The sequence below is a fragment of the Sinohyriopsis cumingii genome, chromosome 18 (genome assembly GCF_028554795.1).
Source record: "Sinohyriopsis cumingii isolate HCF-2022 chromosome 18, ASM2855479v2, whole genome shotgun sequence".
Taxonomy (NCBI): domain Eukaryota; kingdom Metazoa; phylum Mollusca; class Bivalvia; order Unionida; family Unionidae; genus Sinohyriopsis; species Sinohyriopsis cumingii.
This window is the reverse complement of record NC_142978.1, coordinates 97,979,304-98,006,902: the sequence shown is the minus strand read 5'-3', so window position 1 is coordinate 98,006,902 and position 27,599 is coordinate 97,979,304. Positions and strand designations below refer to the sequence as shown.

Below are 27,599 nucleotides of genomic sequence, written 5' to 3'. Positions count from 1 at the left end.
GCCTTATGCCTTTGCCACGGCCAAGGCCTACTTCTGGACTGCGTAATGTTGATGATGATTGGGTTGAAATCACTAAGGGTGGTACGGTAGGCTTAGTCACAGGGTTGACGTGTTTAGCTCGGGAAGGTCGTATTCTCTTCGGTCGTGATAAAGAAGTCTGATACATTTGTTTCAGACTTCTTAACTCCGCTAAAATGTCCAACAGTACCGTGACCGTTTGATTTTCACCCTCTTGTTTCTTTGCTGCTACTTCTTCTTGCTGTTGTTTTTTTCTTACCTCTTCTTCTTGTTGCTGTTGCTGTAGGAGAAAAGCCTGTTCCGCTTCCTTTTGTCGTTGTATAAATTTCTCCAATTCTTCTTTCTGTCTCTGTCTAAAATTCTCCACTTGCGGTAATGAAGAAGGTAACGAAGGTTCCGGAACAAATTCTTGCGAGGAGAGAAAATCCACAAAATCCCAATTCACCTCTTCTGAAAGTAAGTCCGAGTTCCCTTGGGCAGTCTCCCCTGCTGGTGCACCCCAATGGATCGTTTTCTGAGTTTCCGTCATGTTGAATCACTGTCGCATAGATTGACTGCACACAAGCGCTAGCGAATCTATATAGACTACGTGACGTCACAGACTGCACTCTTCGGATTGGATGCGGGCTGACTGAATTCTGTAACGCGTGTTCGGATTGGTGAATGAACTCAATCCGTTTCAATCCTTCCTGTACCTATAAATAAGCGCCGTTCACTGCATTGATTCACCTATTCTCGGAGCCTCAACATGTGGACAGACGTTGAATCTTCAACCCTTGTGTCAACAATGATGTTCAGGACGGACATGCTCATGTATGTCCGATCAAAGTGGACCGTTGTCCACAGGACCAACAGCAGCCTGTGGATAAGAAGAGTCTATATAGAGAGACAAGGTTGCCTCAAGAGGACTCTGATGTATGGCCCTGCTGTAAGACGAAGTTTGAGGAAAAGAAGATGTCGCAAATGCCCTTTATGTTAAGGGCATATTAACATAAACCAAAGGCCCTTTTCAGGGCCCCCATATTTCTCGAAAAGAGATAGCCTTTCCATTGCCTACCCCTTTTTTAAAAATTTAAAAAAAAAAAAAATCCCATGTTAAATTCCCCTTGTACGTAAAGTGACCCACGATTTATTCCCATGTTAAATTCCCCTTGTACGTAGATTGTCCCACGATTTATTCCCATGTTAAATTTCCCTTGTACGTAGATTGTCCCACGATTTATTCCCATGTTAAATTCCCCTTGTACGTAGATTGTCCCACGATTTTTCGCCATGTTAAATTTCCATTGTACGTAGATTGTCCCAAGGGGTTCTGTAATGCTAATTCCCATTGTACGTAGGGTATCCCCCTTCACTACTACCATGTTTGAAAATAAGGCAGAGTTCTAATTTCTCAACTGAGTTATCATGTGAGAAACTTGGACATTGATTCTGATTAAACACTTATTTCATATTTATTCAAAGTTGGATTTTCTCATGTGAGTTATCACATGAGCAATTTGGACTTAAATATTTTGTGTAAATGTTGAATGTCAAGCATCCCGATTATTGTCAAATATACATTATTTCTATTTTGCACTTGCTGTTGCTTTGTTGTTGTTTTTTAAATTTTAAAACAACTGTCAACTATTTTCTCAGTGAGTTTTAATCTTATTTTGACTCAACAGTCTCCTTGTATTTGAACATATTAAGGTTCATTTCACTGTTCATAAAACGAAACAATTCAGCATTAAAGTATCGTACAACCAGACTACCATTAAACTTTAACACCTGTCAAAGAAAAGAGTTAATGACTTGCATAACTGATTATGGTTGATGTTTTATTCAGTAATCCGTAAAAAGTTGAAATGTTTCTCTCCCCAAAATATGCAGTTTACAAATATAAAAAGGAAATAAAAAATTTGTCCCAAAATGAATGCTATGTACCATAAACATATGATGCAACCCCTTTATTCAGAATTTATCAAAATTCTCAAACTCCACTATAAAGTTGTAAAACAAATACATAGCCAATATCTGGGAAAAAATAAACACTTAAATACAGTCCTTTTGGCCTAATAAACTCTCAAGTCATTTTCCAGAAAATTTGGAGAACTACATAAACTGCGTCATTTTCTTCCGTGCCTAACATTCGCACAAAAGTCAATACAATCTTATACTTACTGAATTGTGTAATTCGGCTTAGGGGTCATCCATTTAGTATGTACTCACAAATCTGGCAAAGCTTGACACTTCCCCCCTCCCTGTACGCATGCATACTTTTTAAACGCCCCCCCTCCCCATTCTATAGCACGGCCTATATTTAATCCACGCAGAAACCATGAAGGATTAATATTTATAGGTATTCCAAGCTGCCCTAGCTGACCAGGTCAATAGACTGACAGCAGGACAAAAGTCAAAATTTTGCACATTTTGAACAATACATTTTATGTCATCACTATTCATAAAATCAATAAATATATGCATGTCACAAGAACAACTTTTCTTCTATCATTTTATGCATCAATTTTTGTGTTTTTCTTTTATTTTCATCTTTAAAAATATGTTTGTTTGAGGTATGTAATGGGCATAATTAGTGCAGCGGCAGTTTGTCCGACAGTTGAAATTTTACATACATGTTTATTGTAGGGCTTGGGATTATGTGTGGTATTTCCCATGTTATTATATTTAGCACCATTGTCAAGCAGAGAGAATGACCTACATTTTGATATCTTTACTGTGTAACTCGGTTTTGTTTTTGCCTAAAATTTTACACTTTGAAAAATTAATAATTAAAAATTTTCAGGTACATCTCAAATTTTAAATTAAAATTTGATATCATTTTAAAGCTTGTTCATTATACTTTGTTTTCTGTATGAACAGCGGAATTTTCCGTGACGTCACGCGAGATCACTGGCTTTTTAAAGTATGCTGGGAATAAGCCATGTGTAATGGCTAGAATAATACTTTTGCTAAACGACTCGATGTAAATCCAAGATGTATTATGGCCTCTGATATTCCATCCATGGATTATTTATCACAAGTTTGTAAGTAAAATTATTCGTTTTTAATGTTTTATATCTATTTTTGTCTTTATATCTGTATTTTGAGTATTTGAAGTCATTAATTGGAGGTCCTATTCTGCGGTTCAAGGAAAACCCATTGAGTCCGATTTCTTCGGCTAAGTCATTTTTACTCAAGAAATACGCATGCAGAAATGGTATCGAATGAAGCTTGGCATGTTATTTTACGTATTTAAAGTAAATTTGTTGACATTTTTATTTCTAGTATATTACCGAGCAAATAGCTTGAATTGGATATCGATACAATTGTGACCTTTGACCGTTCTGTTTGTAAGCACGATTCACCAAAAGGAAAATGGGTTCTGTCACGTTTGCCTGCCCGCGATTACGTAAGTCAGGAACAAAGGAATGGGTTAGCGCCATGTGTATGTAGACCTGCGTCTATCGTAGCGATTCGTATTGTAGATCATCGTTTGGTGTCAAAACTAACACGTAGACGTTGGAAGCTTTGATCAAAGAACCAAGTACCCCCGATGCTCTTGTAAATCTCCCGGCTTTGACAGATGGCCTGAGGCCCGTCTGTTAAGTTGGACCTACTGGGGTAGAATTGATATCCAATCGGAACTGCGGAATGGTGTGGCCATCAATTCGAACGAGAATTTAACAGTCATTTGGCTGGGAACGAATTAGTCATTGTGAAACATTGTGCTGAGAAGTTGTAGCAATAACTCCGAGGAAGCCACTCGTGAATTGGCGGGAAAAGAAACCTTGGTACATTCAAGGACAGTAAGCTTTGTAAAGGTCAGTGAGTTTTTTGCTCGATTGTTGCAGAATGTTACGGCATTGTAATTGTAATTATGTGCAGTATGTATATTTACTTACTAGAATTGTTAGGCATAGGACATGAAAATTGAAATACCAGTTTCTGCAAGTAAATCATGTTATTTTTCAATTGAGATGCATCCAGGAATTATAAAAATTAAGTCTCAACTGTCTCTGTCATGCATCTCGGCGTGATTTCGGGACATGAAATGAGTGTGGGGTGGGCAATTCTCAAAATGCATTTTTGTCAGTTTTCAAAAAAACATGGTCCCACTTGATTTCATGACAATGAACAGAGTCTATAAATATTGTTATTGCCCAAAAATATGTTTATAGCTTCAATGTTAATTAGGACAACAAAAAAAAGCTATAACAAATCGAATTTGTCATCAGTCTGCTGAGGAATGTGTGTACCCTTTTCCCGGCCCCATATTTAATTTCATGAAATCTAACACAACTGTTAGACCTTCATTACAACTGTTTCATGTATAAATTATTTCAACAATAGCCATGCTTATAAAATATTAAAATTCAGAAATGCAAAATAGCTGAAAAGGGGCCATAATAAGGGGGAGATAACTCAGTGGACCCTTTCCAATGACCAACAGTGCAATACAGTTAGTGAATGGCAACATACTGAGAAAAAAAAATTCTTAACAGGTGGCACATCCAACTTCTGACTTGACTTCAATTCTCACTGTGTCTGGATTGTTCAACTGCAAGGAAACCAAATGAGTAAATTGTTATTTGAATATTTACATACTTGTTATAGTCTTAGTCTGTCCTAGTGTGTATCTGATTTGTAACTCGTGCATGTAAAAAACTATTTCGTATATTTTTGGTAATGTTAAATTACTTTTCAGGTTTTTGTTCTTCAAATAATGCAATTTAAATTAGGACATATGTAGTTAGAAGCAACATTGTTGTTTTTTTACACCATGTTGGTACTTAAATGATTATGTCCGTTAACATAAAATGTGCTACCACACATAATCTTTGTTAATTTACTGTCATTAGGTTCATCTACTATAACTACCAGCACTATCATCACCTCCATGACTGCTGCTAATACTGAAATCTTAAAACATTATACAATTATTACAGCAATCCATGAGTAAAAGGCACATATTTTATTATATAAATAAGGCGTGTTATGATCACCTTGGTATTTCAGAGCATGGCATAATGCTAAGGCAATCAGTATTAAGCGCCTTACCCAAGGACATACCAAGGAGTACTGTATTTGTCATGTGTTGTGAACTTTATTTTTCCTAGCTCAAAGGTCATCAACGATTCATGTATTACCTATGATTTCCAGATCACCTAATGAATAGTCATCTAATAATTTGTACGTGTATACAGCATCATCATCATCATACACGATGTTATACCACTGTGTAACGCCAGGTACAGTTGATATAACTAGCCCTCTGTAACAAACTCGTTGCTCATCTTCCACAAAATAATGCTTTACATATTTGCCAGTCAGAAGTGGTAACCTGTCATCTATGCTACTTGGAGGAGGAATGTCAAGAGCATCTGATATGAGTTTTCCCACATTTGTTTGCAGATCCTGAACATTGTGTTTCTTGCCAGCATGGGAAAGGTTAAAGACAGAGGGATCATCATAGGATTGCTGCAACACCAATTTCCTAAATTTTAGCTGCATGCTTAAGGCTTTTTCTTTTTCTTTATTTGTATGTATTTCTTCAAGCTTGCTATTCATAGCCTCATGGCTCTGCCACAACCCATAATAAATTATTGACTCCAATAATTTTTCTTTCTCTTGTAAGTTCTTCTTTTCCAGTTCTTTTTTTTCTCATGTCTGTCTTTCATAGTCTGCAGTCTGTATGCAGCTATTTCCATGGCCCTCTTTTTATAGTTCTCCCGCAATTTTCTGCCCAAGTGGTGTGCATCTCGCAAAAGTTGTGCTTTCTCATCTGCTTCTTTTTGGTCCAACCATTCAAGTGTCCTGTTGGTGGTAAACATTATGAACGCCTCATTGCAAATTTGAGTTGCATTTGGTCGGTGTTTCATCAAGGAGTCTACCAAGCCAAATATGCATTCTGGAAACTTGTTGTGTTTTGCTGCCGACTCACTCTCTTCTTTCAGTTTCTCTGAAGGTTCATGTAACTTACCTCCTGGCAAATGATCTTTAACACTTCTGCAAAGGTAATTTTTCCAGGAGGTAAACAACAATACCAACAACTGGTGGACAAGATTGTCAATATCGTCATTTCTTTCAGTGAGTTTCTCAAATATGGCATTCTTGTCAATCAGGTCAGCTGGAAATGGGGTGTGACTTCCAGTCATGAAAGAAGCTGGATCTTTAGCAGCGGCTTCCAAGAAAGCTTCCAGTTCAAGGTAGTATCTGTTTAAATCTAAAATGTGGGAACTGGATTCAATTAAGCGCCAAAATGGTGCTGTGAAGAATTTGCTGCATAATCCCAGAAACTTACATCCAACAATATGTAGCTTTTCTTTTGCATCAGCAGACACTCCAAGCAAAAGTAAGTTTGTTGTACCATGAACATTATGAAGAAAATTAATAATGTCATGTCTCAAATAAAACATGATTTCAGCATCATGAAAGAGAATGTTGAATCTGTTTCCAACAAAGCGTTCTAATTTCTCCTTCTTGTTCATATGATGCAGGAAGCTTTTGAAAGGTTGATAACAGCCACTTTTTTCATCAGCTCCTCTGGCTAAAGCTTTGGCTGCTGTTTGGATTGTTCTCACAGTGCCAGATTCAGTACTTTTGCAGAACAGTTTCGTTCGCGTGTGTGCAGCTGCCCCAACTCGTTTGTTGGTATTAGCCTCCTCGAATTTCAATAGCACTTTCTCTGCAGTTTCTGCGAACCCTACTAACAAGTGCAATCCACAAAAAAAGTTGTTCATCCTTGACATTGCTGATTGTTGACATTGATCAAGTTCTTCCCACTTCTCAATAACATTAGGCAGAATTTCAGCTCTGTATTTAGAAAGTAGCTCATTAAATGCAACCTCATTCGATGCACTGTCACTCATTGTATTTTTTATTTTGGAGAGCAGAATGTGTCCTACATGTCTTTGATCCATCAATGGAGATGTGGTTGTACTGGCTCTGTCAGTATTATCCAAAATATCTTTAAAAACATCAAGTGTCATCTGTGCCAATTTGTTGTTAAGCTCCCGAAGACCCAACACCCAAAAGTTTCCATCTTTATCAGATGTATGATACCCTCCAAGCTTCGTGCCTGTTTTTGTCTCATCTGTGTATAATGTTGTATCCTCCTTTTGAACAAATTCCTCAGATATATGATGTAAAGATAGTGCTAGCATTCTATCATTTACATTCCTGATGGTTTTCTCTGATGGTAAATTTGCTACAACTTTCCCATACATTTTTGACACTGCAGCAATGACTGGTTCAACATGTTGAATGCCTACTTTGGAACTCAACAGATCCATGATGCAAAGTTCAGCCTCACTGGTGAGATGTTTTCTCTCATCGAGCAATGAAAACTCATTGGTGTCATTTAATAATGCTTGTAAGTATTCAACACTTGACAACAGTTCCTTTCTTTCAGTTCTTAGTTCCTCTAGTTGTTTCTGAGCGTCTTCACTTTCTTGACTGGCTTGTCAAAACTTTGCATATAGCTCTGCTGCTTCACATTGTTTGGCATCTGCTTTCATTTTATGAGTGTTGAGGGCAGTTTTAATTTCATATTTTCAATTCTACGACTGGAAAGTCGAAGTCTGAGGCATTTATTTTCACCTTTATCAGTTCCTAATTCTTTGTTATCTTTCTTCAATTGTTTTTGCTGCATCTTCAGTTCTTTTTCCAGATTATTTATATGCTCTTGTGCATCTGAATGTTTTTTCTTCAACCTTATTTTACTTGTCTCTGTCCTATTAACCTTTCTTTTCATAGCCTTTCTCTCACTTTTCAGGTCTTGGCAAACTGAAGTTAACGTACATTTCTTAACATTCCATTCCTGATGCTTTTCCTCACACGTAATTATTAGTTCTGCATTTTTCAACTTCTGTTTCAAAACATTTGGTCTGGATTCTTTCCTAGCAGGCATCTGGTACAGTTCATTCAGGTATGCTTCCCTCTTCTGTCCACGTAATGTGCATGCCCTGGATCTGACTCTATGTATGCTTGTTCTTAATTCCTGTGCACTTACTTCATTACTTGCTAGACCCTTAGTCGCAAAATGATCATATGTAAGATCTAAGCTATTATTTAAAAAATCGTGCAACTTTAATACCAGGGAATTTGTTAATTCTTTCCCTGAACACAAAGTGTCAAAACTCCCTGCATGACTGGTACTCGCCCTATAAAAAAGCAAGATGTCAGTGGATTGATGTTGTTGTTTACATAAAAATACTTTTATTATAACTTACCAATAAAAGCGAACAGCAGGAGTTGGGTAAAAAGAGCAGTAGTCCATGAACAATGAAACAACTTTCATGCATGAATCATCGTAACAAAAAGAGAAATTCAACCTGCAATCTTGCAACTTGACTCAATCAATGGCATGACTTTTTTGTGTAATTAAATAAAATCTGAATAAAATCAAGACTTCGTGTTTGAATGATTTTATTACATAATTATTGTCAATAATAAGTACTGGCATTTTATTGGTTTTCATAAAATATAAATAACAATGCTCGTTTATAATATACTCATATGAGAATGAATCCCCAAGAAATCCTTTTTTTGGGGATCAAATTTACTGTAAAATGTATTATTATTATTATTATTAGTAGTAGTATAACTAGTTTTTACAAAAAAGAATACATTTGGTCACCTCTTTAAGTATAAAAAATGCAAATTTTTAAAAACATTTTAGGCAAAATTTCAAGAATTAGTATGAAATTGAATAATAACAAGAATTAGTATAACCTGGAACAATTATTTCTGTTTATTAACATGCAGACTGAAAAGTCCAGGGATCGTCCTGGGCATCGCCAATGTCGCAAATTGCGATTTTTTTCCCTTATTGGCGACAAAACTATCCCGTCCGGCGATTTTTTTGGCAACATACTTTTTGGTTATTTAATTTGTACATTTGGACTGGATAAATTAAAAGGGAGAACGAAGGAAGCCACAAACTTGACTAAGCAATGCATTGGAATCAATCTGTTACACAAACGATCCTTTGTTCGTATTGACAACCCCATCTTTAGAGTGCATTGTTACATCATAATCTGCTTATGCTGACATCTGGGCTGAGTACTGTATGCTGTGATACAGTCAATCATGCTACCGAACTATACCTACAACTGACCGACTTCTGAAGACGCGAATAGAACAGATACAATTAATTGAATGGCTAATCCTTCTGTTTTTTTTGTTTTTTTTTACATATACCAATACAGTAGTTTTGCTGAACCTTTATAGAAAACTGATAACCTTTGAAGTACCGACTACCGTGTATAAATACAAAGCAAATGGAAAAAATCTCAATCACACTTATATCTGTCGCCAGTACAGCATTTTACTCATTGATCTTTTCCTTTTGCCATCAATCCATGTTACCGCTGCAGAGACTTAAACTCTGCAACAAGAAACAGCCAAAAAAAAATAAAAATGGTTTTGCATAATTAATAATAATTATTTATTTCTCAAAATACAGGAGTGAAAGAATCCCTAAATTGGGTGTGAATTTGTGCTTATATATACGGTCCAATATTGCCAGGTGTTGACTCATGTAAGTTTCATTCATGGGAATGGAGATCCTAGTTTGCTTGTCGAGAAAATTTATACAGCATTCAGTGATCATTCTTGGGATTTAGGAAGCAATTCACTACAAGTTTTGTGAAGCTAGCCATGGTGGGGGGGGGGGGGCTGCTGAGAGACTACTGGTGTCACCTGTCAGCACTGTAGACTGTGAACGTGGATTCAGTAAGATGAACCTCATAAAAAATGACATCAGAAATAAACCCTGCATCTCATCTCTTGAGAATTTAATGAGAATCAGCATGTACAGATGTGAAAATTTAGACTTTGAAACTGCATTCAACAAGTGGGCAGCCCTAAAATCGCGACGGATCTTCATGTAAGACTTTGTAACATTTTGCTAATGCTTGTTGTAATTAGAGTATTAACTAACCCATCTTTTGTAATTTTCATTGCCTGTTACATTAATAGACTAAATTAACACTTGAAAAAATGTACACTACTTGTTCTGGCGACACTTTTTGAAAATTGGCAACAAAATATTGAGGTTGGCGATTTTTTTGGCAACAGCTTTTTAAAAGCCAGGACCATCCCTGAAAGTCACTTTCTTTTCAGTATCAAGTGAGGACATGAAAATGACCTTCTCAGTGTAAATATTGGTGTGTCAGATGGTGTCCTTGCCATTTTTAGCAAATCTTCACATAAAGATTCATAGGACCCCACAGTTTCATCTATGATACTGGCAGCTAAAGGGGTTGTAGGAAGAATTCTATCATTGAATGTAGAAAGGCTTTCAATTCCATGTAACTTATGAAGATCAGGAATAAATCTGTACAGATCAGGATCACTTATTGTCAGCCACTCAATTGATGAGCTTTATGCGTCCTGTGTCTGCCAGCCAAATATTAGACTTGGAAGGGATCTGAATCTGCTGTATCTGTAGCCAGATGATATGTTGGAGTGTGAAGATTTTGAGAATAAGTCTGCGGAGGGGTCAAAGGAACCTGAAGATTCTGAGAATAAGTCTGCGGAGGGGTCAAAGGAAGTTTGGCTTCTTCTAGGAGATGAATCCATTACATCTTCAGTAAAAAGTTCTCCAGATTTATTGCTCATTCTGTCACTTGTGGTTAGTAGGGATAGTTTTAAAGTATAAGAAAGAACAAGCACTAACTAAAATGAATGCATAACAATGGACAACTGCCCTATGACTTATATTCCACAAAAGGGTCTGTAAATAATGAAATGCAAAAACATTAATAATAACAAGAAAAAAAATTATTATGATAATAATATTGTCTTAGAGCGTGTATTAAAGTGGTACCAATAACATGATCTTCCATTTGGCTTTAAATTAACCTTTCACACGCTCTCTCTCAAATGCATATACATATAATACCATAATAACACACCCACATAATAAACATAATATAAACAAATATTGCTTGTGAGCATGGTAATAGTATATATCTTATTACAAATAATGCTACAGAAGGTCATGTAATTAAAATCGGCAAAATTTTGTCAATTAATAAATGAAACACCGAATGCAAACAGGTTGTAAAATACTTACATTTTATCAGGTGTCACTCGTGCTCAATTTAAAGGTAGCAAGCTCAATTCCAGAAATTAACTTGGTACCTTCAATAGAAAAAATAAATATTGCATTGATAGTATGCATTTATATTTGTTGACATTGTATTATATAATGAAGGTTTTTAGTTGAAAAAGAATAGGAAATATGTGAAACAAACCCAAATCATCGTTTACATGAGTCTTTTCAATTATCTGTATTATTTTGAATAAGTCCTTCAAGGACTAAATTCCTACCGGAATAATTTTGCCATGACACCGTTCAGTTAAATAAATTGAATACATACATTTCAAGAGAAGATACATAATATTTTGTTTATCTGAATGAAAATCAATATATATATATATATATATATATATATATATATATATATATATATATGTGTGTGTGTGAATGAAATAACCTCAGGTGGTTATGAAATCGAGTTTTGCACACTAACTTCGTTGACCGACAATTGGGTCATTGCGCTAAATATTTGAGTGATAACTTGGCCTACGCACCGGTCATTGCAGACATGGCTGAAACGACGAGATAGGACACCTGAAATGAGACTTCGTACGGCAAAAAGAGCTTACTCAGAAATATGAAATAAACAAAGATATATTCAAAATTGTTGGCAGCTTAAGACCTAATATGTTTATTATTATTACCTCCTCTTAAAGTATGGAAATAACACTTTTGAAATTTTCAATGTTTCGCAAAAACACTTAATTTTCCCTCCACAGGCCGCTTATTGCCATAAACATGTATCCGGATATGTGTTCTGTTGGGTTCCGAAACTTTTCCATGCATAAATGCGAAATTTATCTCAAAATATGCCGTAAAAGCAGACCACTGTTCTGGAACCTAAGTGGCCACAGAAAACGGGAAGCCAGATACGGTAATGTCCCCTGACAGTCCTATGTCTACCTTTGTACTGTTTAATTTACATGCGTACTTGAGAAATGAGCAGCAGCAGAGAGGGTGAACAGACCACTTAGGGGAATGGTCACCCTTGTGTTTGACCAAAAAAAAAATAGTGACCACTCATAGAGGTCAATTACCACGTCTACGATTATTGTTTGTCCCAAACAGAATTGTAGACGCCCCTCTCTGCTGCTCCTCTTCTGCTGATATTAATTAAATTATTATGTTATAATAAAATGGTACATCCAGAATCTCATACTGCAAGAACAGCACGAGAACGATTAGAAACAATTAAAAAATTTCTTCCTGTCAGAGACTCATTTAGAAAAAATCTGCAAGCGCAGCAAGAAGCAAAGGTTGAGTTTGAAGAAGACACTAAAAAACTGTTTAAGCCCGTCACTGCGGCTACTGAACAAGTTACAACTGTCATCAAAGAAGATCTTCTTCCGGTATCAAAAAAAATAGCAAGAAGAACTAAACAGGCAAGGGAGATTTTACGAGACCTTCCAACTGACATAGCCGCAGCTCAGCCTCCACCTGTTGGTGAGGAAATACTTGAGGGTATTGGAGAACTTCGTACTGAAGTCGCCGATGTGAGAAAAAAACTTGCATCTAAATCCAAATCAGGAGGAGAGAGCTTAAAATTAATTGCAAGATTTAACGAAGGAGTTGTTGAGGAAATTAGAAACACTGAAAGAGAGAAATTACCTGAGATGATATCAAAAAATATATCTAATAAATCTAATTTTTTAAAACCCTTTTATGGAAAAACAACTGATGATGATTTCATTAAATGGATATATCGCGTATATTACAATAGAAAACAAGCTAGAGGTCAAGAATTTAAAAGATTTAATGAAGAAGTAGAAAGACTTAGAGGGAGACGGGAACAACCAAAACAAGGAGAGTCCTTCCAGTATCAGCTTCCTCCACCTCTGCAACAAATAGAACAACAGCAATCTTCTTTGCCACAGCAAATGTTGAAGTCAGAAATTAAAAAGACTAAAGAGCTAATTAAATTACTATTCCCGAAGAAAATTCCTTCACCTTCACATAAAATTTCTGCACCGGATGTAACATTTACACAGACAGGTTCACCATCTGGATCACCCCCGGACACCACTGAAGTACTTACTCCGGTAATGCAACCACCAATATTTAAAACACCTCAAGATGAACCTAAAACAGGACGTGGTTTATGTCCTGATAATATCATCAATGACGTGTCACGGTTAGAAGTTCTCATAGGAGGAAAACGTGCCGGAAATAATTCACCAGAAATAACCAATGAAGCAGCTGATATTTGTCGGCGACTATTTCAAGGTGGTATCATGGATATTGGCGTTTACCGAGAACTTATTGATGAGCTCGTTGATGACTAGTTGTTAGATAAATGGTAAATAAAATAAGATGATTGTGCATGATAATCATCGTAAACCCACACAGGTTAGAGCGGTAAACTCACGATTACCAATCTATAGTGTTATTTACGGAAATGGACTTGGTGATGTCATTCGAGGATTATTCACGAGGATAGCTCCAAAAGTAGCACCTGTTGCAAAACAATTATCGATGAAGGCTATTGATATTGTTCGTGATAAAGCTCCTGGTGCAATTGTCAATGTTGCTGGTAAGGCGTTCTCGGCGATCAAAGAAAGACTAGCACGATTATTGCGACGAAAACAACAACCACCGGTGAAACTGGCAAGTACTGAGGTGATGCCTGCAGATGTCAGTAAAATAATAAATCAGGCTGCAAATCAAAAACTAGCGGCGATATCTGAAGAAGCAGAAAAAAATATAACAGCAAATTTAATAGCAGGAAGTGGTCTTCGTCGACGATGATCATCATTTGGAAAAATGGTAACTATAATAAAAATGTTCAGGCGCGAATCAGACCCAGCATTTGATATGGAGGCACCTGTCCTTAAGTACGAGTCAGTACGTGATTATCAATTTTATTCTTATGACGCAAGACTACCAAATCAGCGGGGGAGAATCGAATTACAGGTTCATGATACAAGTAGATATTTCTTGCCCGCTGAGGCGTTTATTGAAGTAGAAGGTAGACTTGTAACGAATGTTGTAGCTAATACGCCATATGCTGCTAATTTGCGTGTTGGTTTTGTCAACAACGGGATCATGGCATTATTTAGTGGCGCCACATATATGATTGATGGAAAAAATATTGAATCAGTTCAGAATGATGTCGACGTTGCTACAACAATAATTGGTCTGGCGAGATATTCTGACGACTTTACAAGATCAGCTGGTCCAACAATGATGTTTGCTAAGGATATTACCAACAACGCTGATCATGTTCAGTATACTAAAATACGAACACCAGTAGGTACTGCAGTTAATCCACAACCAGTTGATTTTGAGCACGCAGACAGACCAGGTGCTGAGTTTGATATTGTAGGAAGCGTTAATGCGACTTACAACCTGGGATTTGCAGCACGTAGAAATATGTTCCTGGGAGATAATAGAAATTTTTCGTGTGCAATTCCACTGTCACACATCTTTGGATTCTGCAGAAATGTTAGAAAAGTCATCTTTGGAGCTAAACACACAATTGTGCTCGTAAGAAAAAATGATGATAATGATGCAATCTGGCGAGGTGCTGGTGTTGCCGAGGGTAAAGTAAATATATCAAAACTTTCACTATGGATGCCAGTAATGACTCCATCTATTACTGAGGAACAAAAATTACTATCTTTTATGGATCAAGGCGGTAAATCATTGCTATCATGGTTAACAGTAACCACAGATGCTGCTCAAAGCAATATTAATGGTTTATTTACATGGCATATAGCATCACAACAGGGTGTTTCTGCACCACGACATATTTTTATTGCACTACAAGATATGCTCTGACGAATAATCAAGAACGTTCACATATGATATTTGACAACCTTGGAGTTAATGAAGTTTCCTTACGGATAAATGGACATCAAGAACCAGCTGAGGATATACAACTAAATTTTGTTCAAAATCATGTAGAGCGCGCATATCATCGTTTAATGTCATTCATGGGACGTGATCAAAATATAGATACCGGGTTGCAAATATCACAACTAGATTTTACAGGTCTATATCCGATTTATTATTTTTCACTAGAACATCTTGATTTATCCAAACAATCTGTTGTTGATATACACTTTCGAGCTCATGTTACTAACCCTCCTCCTGATATAGCTGGTCCACCAATTGTTCCCGGCTTCTACAGAGCGATCGCGGTCATACTTAGCGACAAGGCCATGTTACTTGAAGGTGGCAGTGGTCGAATGAGGATCGTTGATGCACCGGTGGAAAATCTTTAATCGTGTTATTTAGAAAAATATATTTTATATAAAAATGTCGTATGGTCATGTTAATGTTACTCTGACTCCTGGTCAGGTAAAAAAGCTTCAATCAAAAACCGCCAACAAATGCGGAACTAAAATATCACTAAAACGAGATCAGATTGGTGGTGGTCCAAACAAATTATCGTTGACAAATAATCAGATTAAACATTTCAATAAAGCCCTAGAATCAAAAACTGGAGTTCAATTCCATCTCTCCCCGAGCGCCATCAAAGACATGGTTAAAACGGGTGGTATATTCCCATTTCTCGCTGCCATTCCGGCATTACTAGCTGCAGCTGCTCCAGCCGTAGCAAAAGCGGCCGCGTTAGGTGTTGCTGGAGCGGCGGGTAAAAAAATTTTCGAAAAAGTTACTGGTGGACGATATAACAAAAAAAAGGGACGCGGTCTAAGATTACCGGGATCTCGTTGGGAGAGAGGCCTAAGGCTTCCAGGGTCATTTCGTTAGACGTTCCAGCATCAAATCTTGATTTACTTGATGCTGCTAAAAAATTAAAAATATCCGCCTTTAGAGGTGTTTTTATGCGAGATCAATTACCGAAACAACCAAACAAACTAGAAACAGGTATTATTAATCTTGACAAACGTTCCGGACCCGGTACTCATTGGGTATCATACGCGGTTGATCCGCGTGGAATTGTTTATTTTGATTCGTACGGGTTAGCTCCACCTGTTGAATTTATCAAGTATGTCGCACCACTCCACGCAACAACCTCTGGTTACAAAGTTTGGTATTCAACGCTACCCACACAAACAATGACAGATCCGCCAATATGCGGCCGTGAAGTAATTAATGTACTCGACGCTATATCAAAATCATCCAGGCCGCCACATAAAGTCGTGCACGATTATACAAGCAACCGATATGTTGCGCGTAAAGCATTTTAAACAACGGATCTTATTATAATGGTTGATATTTACGGAAGATCTTCTACTAGTAAGAAAATAAAATCCGACGTTGATCTGTCAAAGTATGCGACTAAAGATGACCTCGCTGATATTATGAACCTGGCTGGAGTTGACCCAGATGAAGTTGTTATTTTTCAGGATCGATATGGTAAACTAAAAACCAGCAATATCAAATGGAATGATATAGTCCGGCGAGTACTTGGTGCAGTTACGGATAATATTCCCGTGTTTACTGACGGTGGTAGAATCAGAGATTCAAGTATGTCACTTAAAACCATCAGAGATGAAATTGCAAAAAGTGTTGCTAATCGCGTGAGAAACACCGGTGACACGATGACAGGTGAACTTAGCATGAACGGGAACAAAATAGTAGCTGTAACAGCTCCAAAATCTGACAACGACGTCGCAAACAAACTATACGTCGACGACGTGGATGGAAAACTATCCACGCTACGGGCCGAGTATGACGTTCACGTAACCGGTTTTACAAGGCTTCGAAGAAATTTTCAAAAAACCGATGATGCCATAAATAAGTTCTTTGGAACTCCTTCCGTCATTGACATGAAACTCGTTGATATCAAAAGTAACCTAGACACGATCAAACGAACACAGCTAGACATCGTAGCGGGAATTCCTGAGATTATCAATAAAACCAATCTGATTAAAATTCCAGCTGAAATATCTCCCGGGCATATCACAAACATCGTATACACTGTATCATCGGGATTCGCAACATGGTCAAAACAGAATAATACTATCGAATATACCGCAACAACCACTGGCGTGTACAGGCTGTCTGTGTTTAGTGCTGCAAAATTTGAAATATTTACAACGTTTCCATGGCGTCATTCCACCGACAGGTTTTCCGGGGTTGTATCTGTTATATTAAATATCGGATTCAAAGAAATATTTATCCTGGAAGCAGCTGATAGGACATTAACCGCAACATCCTTCTGGTGGTGTTTGGAATTTGTAGCTGAAACACCTCAATTGGTTACTGTATAAAAATATATATGGACGGTGCACAATACAGATACAATCAAGCGCGTGAATGGCAGGCGGCGCTAAAAGATCAAGTCGATCAATATACAGTAAAAGTAAAAAAATATCGACGACGATTGGTTATCGTTGATGTGATTGTTTATTCAGTATCCGCTGTTGTTGCTGGAACCGGTGTAATATTATCAGCGTTGACAACGATGGCACCAGTAGCTGTAACTATCTGTATTTCAGCAGCAACAACTATTGCAGGTGTGCTTGGTATCATCACAAAAAAAATATGTACTTGTACGAACGAAAAGTTATCCGATTACAAAATAAAATTACATACAGCGACGGTAGCATACTCGAAATTATCCTCGTTGTTATCAGCGAGTCTCAGTGATGGAATTATATCTGATTTCGAATTTTCAATGATGACCAAAATATACGACGAAGGTATTAAAGATACAAGTATCAATAATGACAGAATTGCTCCAGCAGATCGTGACCAACACAACTCCGCCAAAGATAACGATGATCTCGGTAAGTTCAATTAATCCTGAATTTAGTGTTAATTTTCCTACTGCAATTCCAGTAAAAGAAATAGCACTAGCGCAATTACGAGTATATTACAGCTGGCCAAATATCAGATCAAAATCATTTAATGGTACACCAGCAAATAATTCGCTCGTATTTACTAACAAGAACAAACCCGATGGAACACCTGACTGGGTTGTTGTTGGAATACCAACCGGCAGTTACGAGATTGAAGAGATCAGTGAGGAATTTGCGCGTAGAATAAAATCAATAACGGGAAAAGAATCAAAGATATCAATTAATGTTCATGAACCCACCCTGTCCTCGACGGTTGAAATAAACTCGCCTGATTATGCCGTTGATATTTATCAGTCCACGATAAGATCCGTACTAGGTTGGCCTGAAATATCACCACCGATAACACCGATACCACCAGAACCGAAAAAGTCTGATTATGTCACGGATAGACAATCATATCATGAAATTAATCCATCATACGGGGAAAGACTGCGTATTATAAAAAATAAATCAATGCTTCACAGTTTTTCCGTCTTCGGTGGAATTGAGGCATGGTTTTTTAAAAATCCGGGGGAAAGAGGACATTTTAAGGGTTTTTATCGAGAAGATATTATTAAATATTTTCAGGAAATCAATCAAGAGTGTAAAAAACAACTAGATCAACTAAATCAATATTTTAACGAACATATTTTTGACATATCAGCGTCATCGCGTGAAAAAATCATCACGCGTGTGGAAATATTAAATCAGCTTATATCAGATATGGAATATATTAATAACCGAATAGTTCAAGCGATGCTTAGTTTAGAATTTTCTGAAGGAACTTATGCAAAAATATGGTTAGAAAAATATAAATTAACAGAAGCCGATGTACCGAATTATAAATTTCCCGGGTATAGTGTAACCGAGTTAAGAAAATCTATCAATGATGTCATTGATGAGTTTTTTCCTAAACTACTCGATGCATGGAGAAAATTAATTCCACCTCCAACTGTTCTTAGACATGATAATGATCCACACGGCGGCGGAAGACACGTATCTCCGCGGATCGTTAATATAACACCGACGGTCGCGGTCAATCTGGTTTGTGACGTAATCGATGGCAGCTATCAAATAGATCTCGGAAGATCAAATCAGGCTCAACAAGGATACATCCTGTACACGTTCACACCACAAGTTCCCCCTGGAAGTTTAATCGTGCAAGAACCAACTAATCCTGTGTATTTACGGTGTCACAATAATATGTTAACACGAATCAATTTTAAACTCACAGACCACCTTAATCGCTTAATTGACATACGTGAAGAAGAGCTTGTAATAAATCTGTATGTAAAGTCGTAAAGACTTCCGTCGTAAGACTTTATCGTAGATCTTCATGTAATGGAGGGTTTTTACACGCGAGGATTTCTTAACAGTTAGAAGAACATTTGTAACAGAGATCAGACTCAAATTCGATCAACTTAAAAAAATATTTTATTATTACTAGCACAAATTTGTGTTTGGTACAAATTAATCGGCCTAGGCAACTAAAAAAGCTAGTCGATGAAAGTAAAATTAAAATTTCTATCACAAAAAAAAATAATATTTATTAATTTTCCTGATTTTTACTGAAATTGTACAAATTACTTGATTTTGACTACCAACTACCCCCTCAGAAACATAAAAATGCACGAATTACTTGATTTTGACTACCAACTACCCCCTCAGAAACATAAAAATGCACGAATTACTTGATTTTGACTACCAACTACCCCGTCAGAAATAAGAAATTCTAACCTTGTCAAATTGTTCCTAACAAATTTTATTTATTATAAATTAATTTTATTTATTAATAATATTATTTTTACTGAGATTTTTATTTTTTTTTTACTAAAATACAACGAAATTGCTCAATTTTCCTGATTTTGACTACCAACTACCCCGTCAGAAATCAAGTAATTCGTGCATTTTTCTTTGATTTTGACTACCAACTACCCCGTCAGAATCAAGTAATTTGTGCATTTTTCTTGATTTTAGTAAAAAAAAAAAAAATCCTCAGTAAAAATAATATTATTAATAAATAAAATTTATAATAAATAAAATTTATTAGGAACAATTTGACAAGGTTAGAACTCTCTTGATTTTGACTACCAATACACGTCGTCAGCGTTGACATGGACCCCAGTTACCAAAACTTTCATTTTCATTATCACCAGTAACGAGGTTACTCTGGATCGTTTCACCAGTAACGAGGTTACTTTGGATCGTTTCACCAGTAACGAAGTTACCTTGGATCGTTTCACGATCTAACATAATTTTTCTTAATAGTCTTATGCGAGTACTAATCGTTTTCTTTGCCTCATACTCGTGGGATAATAACGACTTAATTCTTTCTACGGCGGTAGAAAGAGGAACGAACTCCTTCACATGATCATCTTCTACGGTAGCTAGCGACTGAAACATTGCCGATTGAATCCGTTTCATGAGCCTGTATTCAGATGATAGTGTGTGTGTCCCCATGGTTTTACGTTCTTGTAAAATCTCAAAATCAGAAACTATTTTTTCAGGATTAAGTTCATCAGATATATTAATTCCATCTTTTTTCAATTTTTTAATAGCGACAATTACATCATTGATATTTTCATGGTTCATTATATAATATATAAATCTTTAAAATAAAAAAAAATATCCCTAGAACACCTATCGAGTGTATTAGCGAGTTCGTCGGGATGTTTCAGGGACAGCACAACCAAGAACTCGTAGCTTGCCACCGCAATCTACCAAGTTCATTAGGCAAATATTCCCTCTACGAGAGCCCCTAACCCGCCAAACAACGGTCTAGAGGCCCAAGAGGGAGGACAGCACAACCCTCATTAAACTCGTAGCTTGCCACCGCAATCTACCAAGTTTATAGGATATACACATAACATATAACTAACTAAGGACAGCACAAGGACAGCACAGTCCTCATTAAACTCGTAGCTTGCCACCGCAATCTATCAAGTTTAGAGGATATACATATAACATATAACTAACTAAGGACGGCATAAACTCGTAGCTTGCCACCGCAATCTACCAAGTTTATAGGATATACATATAACTAACTAAGGACAGCACAAGGACAGCACAGTCCTCATTAAACTCGTAGCTTGCCACCGCAATCTACCAAGTTTATCGGATATACATATAACATATATACAATGAATGGATATATACAATGAATGGATATATACAGTGAAATGGTTATATACAATGAATGAAGAGCCCCTATCGAGTGTATTAGCGAGCTCAGATTATGAATGAAACGGCACTAACTAAGGACAGTACAAACATGTACGCTCAGCAAAATCACACCCACAATAATTAATCCAGTGGGTGATACGAAAATATGTATCAACCACAAGTCAATATTGTGGTTGGGAATTTTGCTGAGCGGGGGGTTTTTTGCGGTTCCCCCCACTATTATAAAAATCGCAATTATGCGCACCACCGACAAATTGTCAGCCATGGGGATTCGATCCTGGACCGCGAGCGTCACAGTCCAATACCATACTGATCGAGCTATCAAACATTGTTACGAACATATGTTTCGGAAGTTAATATATAGCTAGCTATATAGCTAAGGAACCAATATTTACACTAAACAGCGGTTTCTGAATAATAACAGTTTCTGTATTTAACAGTTTCTGTATTTGTAGCGGTTTCTGAATAGTAACAGTTTCTGTATTTGTAGCGGTTTCTGAATAATAACAGTTTCTGTATTTATAACAGTTTCTGAATAATAACAGTTTCTGTATTTGTAGCGGTTTCTGAATAGTAACAGTTTCTGTATTTGTAGCGGTTTCTGAATAATAACAGTTTCTGTATTTATAACAGTTTCTGAATAATAGTTTCTGTATTTGTAGCGGGTTTCCCAAGTAGACTGAGAATCAATAATAACAGTTTCTGTATTTGTAGCGGGTTTCCTAAGCAGACTGAAAATCAATAATAACAGTGGCATGAACACACAACTGCAGGTCGATTACAATGACAAACGGTTTCTGTTTCACACACAGCTTCCTACGGATCAATAACATTATCATAATCTCTCGTAATGTTGTATGATGGGGAAATATTTAAAAAACATAAATAATACTTCTACGAGTAATTAGTTACGATATAATTAGTTAAACTGACTAATTACGATCATAAAAAACCAACCATCTACGAAGAAAACTATATATTACAAAGTAATCTCCCCTTATATAATCAAAAATTCAGTAGTGTATGGAGGACCTACTGTGACATAAATTAAAAAAATTAATTCAATGTGGTGATGATAGTTAATAATGTGGTGATGATAGTTAATAATGTGGTGATGATAGTTATTGATACTTAAAGATAATTTTCTGCTTATATTTTTTCGAGAAGGTGGTTTTATATATATTTTCTGCTACTTTTTGTACTGATTGCGAGTGAATATCAAAATATTTCGCAGCCGCGTTCATAGACTGAAACATAATTACTTTGCCAGTTTCTATGCTTGTGGAAATTACCGCCCTCTTTCCGATTGTCTTACATCTTCCTGTATTACCGCGTGTATTATTCTCGCTGTGAGAGATAGCTTGTAAATTGGATAAATTATTGTTTTGAGTGTCCCCGTCAATATGATCAATAACAAGACCATCATTGATCACTCCGAAGAAACATTCATACGTAAATCTATGACACAGATAATGTTTCTTTCCCCCCCCCCCCCGCATGTGAACATTAGATAACCAACATTAGTAATATAACCAACTTGTTTCTTCAACTTGCAGTGTCTGATAATACCATTAATATTTGATTCATAGTTTGTTATGACAGGATGTGGGACAAATATATTTTGCTCCATTATAATAATATTATATGTTTAAATCATTGTTTGTCTGAAATCTTGATATATAATCCCTCACGGATTTGATAGCGTTTTCACCGCTATTATTTTTTTTGTCATAATATCTTTTAAGTTCTCTGAACCGTTTTCCGCCGCACTTCCCACATAATTCTGTCTTTCCTCGCACTCCAATACCACACCGTAGACATGGTATTGGTCCTAGACTTCCTCGTCGTATGTTTTGTGAGTGCATCCAACAAAATTCCTTTCTACAGGATTTGTTGCATCGATTTACTGAGCCGATCATCAACCATCTACATTGGGACATTGTATATATATATATATATAATTTTCTTTATTTAAAAATTTGTTTTAATTATATGAACGAGTTTGAGAGATTATCCCAAACTAGGCCTGTTAAGTATAAATTCAACCTTGACAGATTATCTTCTGACTTGCCAGTACGAGATCTGGTTGATCCGAAAAATAAAAGTTTGATCTCGAAAATTCACGACGCCAAGAAGGAATTTTACACGGATGGTGCATCTCATACATGGTCAACGTTCAAGATTATACGAAACACTGACTTTGTCACGGACGCTACAATGAATGACAAGCGAGCGGCAACTATCATTAACTACATCGCTGAATACGAGGGCAATCAAAAATATTTCTTCAGAGTAAAATTTATTGTATTAACAGAAACAGATAGTTGGATTATCCGTGACAAATATGATCCTGTCCTTGGTAATAATAAAACTATCATATTAAGTAAAAATTCCAGACCGGGTCTACTGACAGGTATTGATAAACCGTATTATGAACGAGCATATCCTGTAACAGCAGTTATTTATGGAATTTATGAGATAAATAAAAAACCCAACGTTGGTAAACTAGCGCCGATGAAATTTTCAAGGTTAAATTGTGTGGCTGAACGAGTAATAGAACACTTTACAAACGCGATGCGTGGAAATGGATTAACTGATTTAAGGCGTGAAAAAATAAAATCGTGGGCTGATTCAGTTAAGGATACCGGTGCTACAATAAAAGATGTTGCTGAGTTAGGAAAAATATTAAAATTTCCAATAACTGTGGCGACAATAACGGGAGAAGTACTGTACCAGTCGAAATATAAATCGAAGGGAGCTCCAATAAATATTATCGATCATAACGCGCACGCATGGACTAACGCGGTAACAATATTTCCACGTGATCGAACTGTTAGATTTTACCCCCCAGACAATTCTGGGGCAGATAATTCTGGGGGAGGTATGTTTGATTTTATCAACGAAATAAGTAAAACCGATCCTGTATCGGTATGGTTATTTAAAAGTAATGAGGAGGGTGAATTTGATCAGTTTGTCAAACCGAACGGTGAAATATATCGCACAGAATCCCTCCATGACGAGATGAAAAATCTTGCGACGTTTTTACAGTGCAAGCACGCGGAAAATACTGACAAATTACTAACTAATTGTTTTACCGTTCCATCTGTTGCGGCTCATTTCGCCAGAGAAAGAAATTCATGGAAACCAACACGATTTGATTTACTCGAGGACGTACGCGCAAGTTGCGTCGAATATGGACATGGCGGATTATGGAATACCAAATACAATTACAATGATGTTATTTCGGTTGATATGGTTGCATGTTATCCAGGAAGTTTTCTGGGATACGGAGATTGTTCTACGTACTTTGAAAGATTTGGTCACCCTACAAACGAGATGACGCGAGTGGCAATTAATGGACCATTACCTGATTTTGATCTGACTGGATTCGCCTGTATTGAGTCGTTCGAGTTTAACGAAAATCTTCACAAGATTTGTTATGTTTGGTTTGGCAGACATTTTTGTGAAAAACGTTGGGCACCTATAGTTTTGTTGCGATATATGCTAGATTGTATGATACTGACATCATTGGTGGTCAGTGAGGCAATTATATCATATCATGCACAGACCAAAGTTTGGTTGCCCATGTCAGATTCTGAAGTTATTAGCGAGTTTAAGGAAAAATATCCTGATATTTCCGAAGATGATATTCCTAATAAACTCAAAACCGCAAAAGATCTCGGTAGAAAAATTATAGGTAAATTTACTCAAGGTGGTGCATATGATTATAAAAGACATCACGCACGATTAATTTTAGATGATGCCGAGTACGATTTTATAATCGCTGATACAACGGCGAAAAATACGTTTGTAAATCGAGAGAGTGTTTATTTATCCGACGGAACAAAATTGGGTACGATCGTTAGTTACATAAATGATGTATCCCCGCAATATACTCATCTAAGATCTTCCATGTTGGCTTATGTTTCCATAAATTTATTATCGATGATTAATAGATTTCCTGAGACCGCAGTCAGAGTCGCAACGGACTCGTTTTATATTTCAAGTAAATATTTAGAACCTGTTATGAAATTTACAAGTAATGATGAACGATGGGGTTCGTGGAGAATAAAAAAGGAACTATTACACAATTATACAGAATCAGCAGATGTTCCAATGAGAGATTTTTATCGTGAGGGTAATAAAATATCAGAAATGTCGAAGGCACCATCGTTGAGTGATCCAGTAACCAGATATAAGACAGTATATCTCAATGGACCTGGTGGATGCGGCAAAACAACTCGAACGATTAATGTTTTTAGAAATTCAGATATAATCGTGCTGACACCCACACATAGACTTGCACGTGAGATGAAACAGCGGCAAGTACAATCGTGCACGTATCATAGTTTCTTTCGGTGGCGCGGGGATACATGGACTCCTGAACGGATGGGAGAAAAATATATACCTAAAATAATTATTTGGGATGAGATATGCACGGTCTCATTGGATACATTAAAAAAGTTTCTTGATTGGTTGTTGACGAAAAATACCGCCATAATAATGTGTGGCGATCATGGTCAACCGCCGCCTTTTGTTGGACCATCTCCACATGATTGGTTAAAAAATTTCGTTGATTATTACGAAGAAATAGATGATGATCATAGAGCTCTTGATGCAAATTTGAAGGAGTTTAAAAAATTAATCAGATTACAATCAAACAAAATTCAGTGTGAAATAATACGTGGAGTGATCTCAGAGACATCAATGAACGATTTTTTGAACTCATGGAGACCCACCGATTTGATCGTAGCAAGTAGAAAAATAATCAGAGACGCTTTACAACAACAGTTATTTCAACTACATAAAGAACAATATTCAGAACTACCCGTTCCGTTGTGTTATAGACCATCAGATACACGAAAACAGAATATTAATGTTGATATTCCAGGACCCTTGACAGAGTCAAGGAAACAGATTCTCGTATTAAATGATATTGTCGCCGTTGATATCAGTGTGGTCGAAGATGCATTACGCGCTGACAAATCTCCATGGGTGTTGGGATACGCTATGACGATCCACTCGTCTCAGGGATTAACTATTTCTGATACACGAGTCTGGATTGTAGACGATCGCATCGAGTGGTCAAATTTAGTTTATTTGGCGGTATCGAGGGTCAGAAATATATCTCAATTACGTAGAATCATAATTCCTGAAATCGTTGATAAATTTAACATCATCGATGATGATATAATAAGAAAAAAATTAATCGGATACAAACAATCTGACAAAAAAAATAAACGTGACTTTGATCTTGATGTTGAATTTATTATTAAGTTAAAACAGCAGCAGAACAATCATTGCACCAGTTGTAATTGTATAATGTTATGGCGGTATTCGAGTAATGATTCAAGACAATTTACCGTAGATAGAAAAGATAATAGTCGCGGTCATACACGAGAAAATACCATGTTAACCTGTCTTGAGTGTAATCGACGTAGAGGCGCTAGTTAAGTGATCGAAATCACCGAAGTGATCGCGGCGGTAGTTGTGTATCCGCGGGAATTATTTGTAGTTGTTCACGTGTAAATCCACGTTGAGGAGCGGCCGAATCTAATCTGTAGATTGCAGGTCTGGAAACGCCTACATTTCTTCCAGTGGATCTTGTCACGGTAGATATTTTGTGTGTGGTAACACTCCAAATAGGATCGGTCGCTCTCGCTTTACCACCTTCAAGTTCACCAGGCTCATATAAATATCTGACTGTGACATCACCTAATATTTTTTGTTTTCCAGCATCTTTTCGTTGTGTTGGTATATTTATTTTTGTGACCGCGCTAATGGGTTTCATGTTGGTTGTTCGTGTGATCTCATTATTTAATGCAGCTATCACGCCTGGTAATCTTGCAACCCATTCGCGAGATCTTTTATCCTGAATAAATTCCCTCGCGTATTGATATCCAAATAACCGTTCAGCAAGTGTTCGATTAAATCGCTCAACAATTGCTTGATCACGATGAATTGCAGTATGACCTCGTCGTATTTTGGTATTATGTTGTTTCATCAACGATGAAACTGGACCAAGAAATTCCTTACCAGGATCAACCTGTAGTAGCTGTGGCCATCGCAGACCACCTCGTGGTCCGAGTCCTCGTTGATAAATTCGTTCAAACGCATCGGCTACTTCAGATGATGTTTTCGCCGATAGCGGCTCTGCTTCTTTATATCTACTTGCAACATCAACTACGGTTAACGCGTACTTGTACGTTTTTCCACGCACAGTATCATGCGGTAAAAACAGAATATCAGCTTGATGAACTTCATTAGGAACACTAACATCGAAATACGCGTACTGAATTTGTTTAGGACGTGGTAGATAAATTTGCCATATTGCTTGTTTAGATAACCACGCGCTAGCAGTAGAATGTTTAACCGCCGCTGCATCAGCGAGTTTACCAATTGCTGCTTTGCCTCTCCAGTATCCTCTCGGTGAATAATAAATTGATTCCATTATTAATTACCAGCCCCAATCGCTAATTTACCTTTCATCGAGGATCTTACTAACCAATTAGCTAATGATTCTCTAATATTTTTATTTTTTATAGAATTTAATGAATGAA

At 36.8% G+C, this 27,599-nt stretch overlaps 2 protein-coding genes across 2 annotated transcripts in view; one reads left to right on the top strand and one right to left on the bottom strand.

Moving 5' to 3' along the window:
• Positions 1-2,929: 2,929 nt before the first annotated feature.
• The window catches only part of LOC149777561 (uncharacterized), a 95,293-nt gene continuing 70,623 nt past the window's right edge, over positions 2,930-27,599 (top strand). The window contains exon 1 of the mRNA XM_089941404.1: positions 2,930-3,044. The gene's annotated coding sequence lies outside the window, so the exon portion shown is untranslated. The remainder of the gene's footprint in view (positions 3,045-27,599) is intronic.
• On the bottom strand, positions 5,137-5,568 carry LOC149777562 (spindlin-1-like). The gene has a single exon (XM_089941405.1). It carries the CDS (start codon positions 5,566-5,568, stop codon positions 5,137-5,139), a length of 432 nt encoding a protein of 143 aa, XP_089797531.1.